The 7,488-nt window shown below is 31.4% G+C and overlaps 1 protein-coding gene across 1 annotated transcript; it reads right to left on the reverse strand.

Moving 5' to 3' along the window:
* Positions 1-664: 664 nt before the first annotated feature.
* Positions 665-5,247, reverse strand: LOC122306219 (wall-associated receptor kinase-like 6). Its single transcript, XM_043118656.1, has 3 exons — positions 4,201-5,247; positions 2,400-2,482; positions 665-1,983 (listed from the first exon to the last, which is right to left on the reverse strand). The coding sequence occupies exons 1-3, from the start codon at positions 5,170-5,172 to the stop codon at positions 771-773; spliced, it is 2,268 nt and encodes a 755-aa protein (XP_042974590.1). The 5' UTR covers positions 5,173-5,247; the 3' UTR covers positions 665-770.
* Positions 5,248-7,488: the final 2,241 nt, after the last annotated feature.

Genomic DNA, 7,488 nt, shown 5'->3' on the forward strand with positions numbered 1-7,488 from the left:
GAGAAGTGAGTTCCATTGGGTGGATCAGGTCAGTCTCCGAGGAATATATAGTGGTGTTGGCTCTTTTAGCTGATTTGTAGTTGCTTAAGGGTTTGACAGTGAGAGAGCAAAAAAGAAGTGAAAAAATGCTTTAAGCCCAATGCCACACTTCTAATGCACCACACCAAATTAAGAAATAGACCTTGTAATAGTAGATAAACATTCAAGCGATTAATGGTCACCTGAGACTGATGGTCTTCTTTATAAACCAAGATGTTAGGTAGCTTCTATTCATGAAGCTTGAAACTTTCTTTGATCCTTTGAACATGAAGAAAATAGTCTAAATTTGTTAAGCCCATTACGCCAAGGGTTTTGTTGCTTTTAGCAAGTTGACAATCTTCATTTGGCAAGATTTAAAAGGTGAAAAAAAGCCAAATGTGGCTATTAAAGATCAATATAAAGAAGAGCTGATTTCTTCTTTTGCTATTAACTTTAAACTGCTGTAGAAACCCAGAGGGTAATATAATATGGAGGGTATGTTTTAGTTCTTCAATCTTCTTCTTTTGTCCCCCTCAACGAAGATCAGATCCTAGTGCAGCTTGAGGAACCATTTTATTCGTATATAAAAATAGATGCTTATGAAACAGAAAAAAAACAGTGGATGTTTGTGCTTTATACTACCAAATATAAGATTATCTTTGTATAACAATGAAAAGTGCAAATTATGGAGCTTACAAGATGAAATTGAACAAACAATACAACACAAATCAAGGTGTAACATCACCTGATGATCAAGAAGATAATATTAATGGTTGTGAATCTAAAGATGAGGTCGTGAGTATACCATCCATACCTGACGTTGTTGATATAGAAACAACATCATATTGCTTGGATATTTCAGTTCTGACATATTCAATCTCTCTGTATTTCTCTTGAGGGTTAGAAATTTTTGGTGACATTTGGTTGGCCTCCAATTCCATTGCAACTTCTCTCATTGAAGGTCGTTCGTTTCTGTTCAAGTTCAAGCATCTTTTAGCAAGGTTTGCAATTGCAATTACTTTTTCTTTTTCTGCTTCCTTCAAAACTTGATTATCAAGGATGTCAAATAAATTATTCCCTTCCATTGAACTAACGAAAAATGCAGCTAAACTGTTGGTATCTCTAGTTCTTGATGATGAGATAGCTTTTTCTCCAGTTAAGAGCTCAGCAAGAACAACACCAAAACTATAAACGTCACTCTTATCTGTAAATTGGCCTGACTGAAAATACTCAGGGTCTACATATCCAAATGTTCCATGTACTATTGTGCTTAGATGAGTTTGACCAATAGCAACAAATCTTGAAATTCCGAAATCTGCTACTTTCGCTCTATACTTCTCATCTAAGAGGATGTTTGTAGACTTAATGTCGCGATGGTAAATGGGTGAAGAAGCTGCTGAATGCATGTAGAAAAGAGCCCCTGCAACTTCTATAGCAATTCGAAAACGCATATCCCATGTTGGTGGAAACTCCTCATTTTGGCCATTGAGATATTGGGCAAGTGTTCCATTGGGAATGAATTCATAAACTAAAAGCGGAACTTCCATCTCCAAACAGCAGCCAAGTAGCTTAACCACATTTCTGTGATTAATTTGTGAAAGAATCACGACTTCATTTACGAATTCTTGAAATTTATCTTCATTTATTACATTGGACTTCTTTATTGCAACAAGTCTTCCATCAGCCAACATACCTTTGTAAACGGTGCCTTGTCCACCACGTCCAATTATTCTATCTATCGTAAAACGATCAGTGGCCTTCTTCAATTCCTTTGAATGAAACAATTTGGTGTTCTCAACATTGACTCTGTTCATATTTGTAAATAGTTGTTGTTGTAGCAGTAGTCTTCGTTTGAAGAACTTCTCATTGCATTTAATCTTTATCCTTTTCTTTATCACTTTGTATGACCACCATCCACTGAAAATCAAAAATAATACACCAAGGCTTGTGCTAACACCTATTTGACTCAATGAAATAGAAAGATATTACTCCTTGCACTAGTGAAAATGGTAAAATAATAAAATTACTGATTAGAAAGACCTGATTTCTATGAATGCTAGAATATTGCCAGACAAATTATGTTGTGCACAAAGCAGGTTCACATAAAATTGAATTAGAAGTACTACTCCAAAAAGATGGCGGTATGGTTACTTAGTATAAGTTGGCTGTTAGTCATGCATAAATAATTAAACTGAAAAAAATTATATAGTTGACTCAAACCTTAATTATTTGCATTGAAAAGAGTTTGCCTATACTACGCTAAATGAATGGAATGAAAAGAAGCTCCTCTGATCTATTTCACAACGAATATATTGCAAATTATAGGATTGGGAATTAGATATACCTATGATTATGAAAGGCTTGTTATTCTTAGGAGGGACACAACGGTAATCGCCTTCAGTATTTTTACAGTGTTCTTCATATGTACATTGGTTGAGGTCACGGTCTGCACATTCGTCAATATCTGCCATTGTAATCGAATATGTTAAAAGAGAAATATTTTAATCATAAAAAAATTACACAAAAATAATTTCATAAATTGATATGATTTGATGTGTTTCGTCATATTATAAAATTATTTTTATTATAAAATAGATCATCTGATAAATCACATAAAGTTATATTAGTAAAAAGAAAAGACAATTGGATATTGGTCTAAGGAAAAATATAGTTACAAGCATAATTATGCACTAATCTGTGCATCAATGTGATGTGATTGGTCAAAAAGTAGATTTTATTGAAAACAGTGTTAATTTAAATTTTAAGTATGAACAAATCAGTATTGGTACACAGATTAATGCGCAACTGTACTTGTATGTAGCAAAACTCTTGGTCTAAAAGCAGCCATTTTTAATATTGTTTCGGGCGCGACTCATGCATGGGCTGGACAGATTGAGTACTCCAAGTCCCAGGTTAATTTTCATATTAATTAATACGTGTGCATCAAAGCGTGTACTAGAAGAGAAAATCATCATGTGATACGTATAAAATGGAGTATCCTATAATATTATTTATTGATGTCCGTATAGATATTTAGGATAATATTAAATAAATAACAAATACAGTTTAAAGAAAAAAAAGATTATAATCCAACTTTGAGAGAGGCCGGCTTGCCTCCAAATAAGTACAGGTTATATATATATATATATATATATATATATGAGTTTTGCTATATACAAGCACAGTCGTGTACTAATCTGTGTATCAATAGTGATTTATTCATACTTAAAATTTAAATTAACATTATTTTTAATAAAATTTACTTTTTGATCAATCACATCATATTGGTGCACAGATTAGTACACAATTGTGCTTGCAACTATACTTTTTGTATATATATATATATATATATGATGGCTGACGATACTGCTTGGCCGGGTTGATTAAAGGTTTGTGGTGATATTCGAAGTCTCAACAAAATCGTATAAGAATTTGTAAAAAGATGTGTACAAACTTTGTTCACAGGAGAAAGCTACATAAAAATAAATAAATAAAATAAAAATAAAATAAAATAAAATAACGATAACCATATTTACAAGCTGATATAAAAATATGACGTATAAGTTACACAAAATTAAATGACTTGGGGATTTTTTTCGGATTGAGAAATCTGTGATTAGAAGTGAATATTAATAAAATGGTTTAAGTTAAAATATTTTTTAAGTTTTGGCAAATAAGAAAAATAAAATGAATAAAAAGTTGTATATTTTTTTGTATTTTGTTTTTAAATTTAGAAAAATTATAAAGATTAAATAAAAATGTTGAAGTGACGTTTATAGTTGAAAAATATTCGAAAATAAAATTATAAGAAATTTTGAAATAAGATAAAATAGTTTGTATTTTCAAACAAATCCTAATGATCCACAATAAAATAAATGGATTAAATACGGACATCCTCCAAGAAGGTAGGGATTTCCCCTGTAGCCATTCTCGCACCGACACCTAGGAGTACTAAGTATTCTACCGATGTGATAGTATCATTTCATAAAAAACAAAGATCTTTTTCTAATTATGAGTTTTCCATTTAATTTTAATTTTCATGACTGATCTCTACGATGGCTGACGATATCAGAGACAGTTATACGTACAATATGACTTAATTTGCAATAAAACTTATTTCTAAATTTTATTTGCAGATCATGTTAATGACTATATATGCTCATTAAATTTATTTTACAAAACCTTTCTACGTTGACTTGCAAAACAAAAGCTTTCAGGAATTAAATCGATTGAATAAGATATGGTACGAAAGATAAATTTACCTCCACATCCTCCAATAAGATATGGATTTCCTTCGTAGCCACTCTCGCAAGAACAAAACATGGTAATAAAGTTTTGCAATATCGGCCACGTATCACAAGAATAGGTCGAGTTCTTGTATTCCCTTGCCGTCGAGTTTTTCTGTATGGGAAGAGAATGGAAAGTAGTAATGTCAAGCCCCCAGTCCAATACCACTGGAACGGACATATTTGATTTCGGCTCTGTGAAATTGGTCTCAAACCAATTCTGGTCTACCAAAAATGCATACTTGCACTCACTACTACCAGAATTGTAGGAACTTTTCGACTCTATAGTTGTAGAGAATGCTTGGAGATAAGAAGGAATTGTAGTTTGGCAACAATTTGTGGCGTTGCAATGACTTCCATTTGTGAATGGAGCTTTGTCACAAGGGGAATGGCACACAATACCATATGAAACCGAGTCATCGGGAAAAATGGACCACATGAGGGCAGAGTTGTTGCAACCCATGGCAATGAAGCTGTTTTTGTCGGGGGAGAAGTTGAAAGGACTTTTCTCTAACTCCAGATTCTTTGCGCTGTTCGTGACATTGGTACAGGTCGAAAATATGGGATAGTTGACGCGAACTCTAGCTTCATCTATGTCAATCTCCAACACCTCCAGGTAATTCAACCTCTTCAAAAAGGGCTTTGGAAATCCCAGACCATAAGAGTCATTCAATGATCTGCAGACTATCTCAAACCAATCATCGACGTAGCAACCATTTCCGATTCCAAAAGGGTATGGAATGCTTACATTCCCACAGTCTTCTTGACATGAACTGTTTATTACGATCGATGCTCGCGTGAATGCATTGAGTACCGAGCACGTGATCAGTAACACAAGCATCCGAAATAGTACCATTTGCAATTCCATGATCAAGATCTCTTTCTATGATGATTTTGAAATGAATTTGTAAAGCCAAGTCGTGTTCTCTCTCGAGAGAGACTACCTTTTTTTTTTTAGTGTGGAAAAATCTTTGTTGCAACTGTCTAGCACGTGATCAAATTTATAAGGTATGTTTGAATTGACTTTTTTGTCAACATTTAAGATTCTAAACATCATTCAAATACAATTATTTTTCAATTTCAAATTCTCAGTTTTTTATCTAATCATTACCTACTCTTTACAACTTTTCCAAACTTCCAAACAAAACATAAAAATAATTTAACTTTTTTAAATTGTAAAACAAAAGAGATATTAAAAAATTATATTATAATAAATTTAGATTCTATAATATTTTTATTCAACTTTATCTTTCTTATTTATCAAAGAAAAATTATACTCACCATCATCACACCTCACATAATTTTTTATTTTTTTATTTTTTTTTTCTCTTTCCACATATGTGGTATCTGGATGATTAGTAAAAGAACTTAATTAGTTTCAAAAGAGGAAAACAAAAATAAAAAATAAAAAATAAATAAAAATAAGTGTGGTGTGTGGGGTTTATGAGTTGGAAAACTCTTTAGCAAAACCTTATAAAACATCTTAACTCAAATCATTTCACTACTACTCACAACTATTAACAAATTCCTCATCTAATCGCATCTGTGTAACTAAACCAAACGTTAAAGTTTTCTTGAATCATTAACTGACCGGTTTGGATGCAAGAAACATCTCATCTCATTATTACAACTTTTCTACATTTTCACCAAAAATATAATAAAAATTTCAATTTTTCCAAATTTCAAAATAATAATAATATTAAAAAAATATTCTAATAATATTTTATTCAACTTTTAACTTTCATTTTATCTCTTGTCATCTCAATTTAACTCACAATCCAAACAGTACGAAATTTAGCGTTAATTATTTTGAGATAGTTTTTCCTTTTCTCTTGCTGGAATGTATGTTTGAATTGATTTTTGAGAGAAATCTAAAAATATTGTCTTAATTAGATTGCATGCTAGACAGTTGCAGCAAAGCTTTTTCCACACCAAAGAAAGAAACTAGCTGTCTTAGAATGGTTGCTTTTGAACAAATCTCGAATTGTCCCTCTTTTCTTTTTTCTTTTTGTCTTTTTTAAATTTATTTATATATATTTTAACAAATTCCATTACAATGCCCGATAATGACGAGTGTGCAAACCTTGACCTTAACCGTTGTACAAATACACGATGTCAAAATACTAAATGTTCTAATTACCGTTGTGTCCCTTCTAAGAACACTGAGCCATTCATAATCATGGGTTGTCTTCCTTCTCATGGGTCGACAAAGCCACATTCCTATACGAGAAAAGCTATGGGTGCCGAATGGTTTTTTTTTATTCTTTTTTAAACTTAGTTATTAAAGAAGTATTTTTAAGTGATGTAGTGAATTTTTTAGTGATGTAGCACGGCTCTTCCTATAAAGGGGGCCCAACTATAAAGATGAGTTAAAATTTAAAAGTAAACAGAACGTTAATTATGCTAAGTGAACTCGACAGTCTAGGTGATAAGGTTCTCTTGAGTCAGGTGGTTTGGACAATTAGAATATCTTATAATACATGTGAATAGTAATAAAGTAATTTATGAATATTAATAAAATTATTTGAGTCATGATGTTTTATTAAATTTTAAAAAATAAAAGAGAAATATTAAAATATTATTTAAATAAAAATATTATAAAATTAAAATATTATTTGAATATAATATCATTTTAATATTATTTTTGACCTAAAATTCGAAGAAGCTGTAACTGTCCAGCGCGTGTGTAGAAAAATCTTATCTCTACAATTGTCCAACACGTGTCCTTTTGTTATTCACATGTAGGTCGCCGGCTATCCTCTCGGCCTCTCATACCTGATCTCTAATTATGTTATAGTACTTATCATGACTCAAGTTGGAATATTAAATTAACGACCTACTGTACGTACATCATATATATTCACAAATCTATTCAAAGTGTTGTCGATTATGTTCGAAAGTCCTCAAGCGTTTGGTCCCAAGTTAATACAGTGAAATGTGTTGAACAGGAAAAAAAACAAAAAAAATAAAAGAATTAAATGCTGTGAATAGAAAATTATTAATCATCAAATGCCTTTGATAGACTTGTTATCTTTTGACATTTTGTCTCCTCTGTTACCTACAAACTATAAGAGCATTCATATTGAGTTTTTTTATAAACTTTCTTATAATTTAACTAAAAATGACATTTTCTAAAAGTTTTTTCTAAATTTTACTTATATTTTAAAAGTTTCTACCTTCTATT

Source organism: Carya illinoinensis, chromosome 4 (assembly GCF_018687715.1).
Source record: "Carya illinoinensis cultivar Pawnee chromosome 4, C.illinoinensisPawnee_v1, whole genome shotgun sequence".
In the NCBI taxonomy this organism is placed as follows: Eukaryota; Viridiplantae; Streptophyta; class Magnoliopsida; order Fagales; family Juglandaceae; genus Carya; species Carya illinoinensis.

Coding starts and splice junctions, on each gene's coding strand:
- LOC122306219 (XM_043118656.1), bottom strand. CDS start 5,172: ATGGAATTGCAAATGGTACTATTTCGGATGCTTGTGTTACTGATCACG. Junction 2,483..4,200: donor TTGCAAGTCAACGTAGAAAG/GTTTTGTAAAAT, acceptor TTACAATGGCAG/ATATTGACGAATGTGCAGAC. Junction 1,984..2,399: donor CTGAAGGCGATTACCGTTGT/GTCCCTCCTAAG, acceptor TATTTCATTGAG/TCAAATAGGTGTTAGCACAA.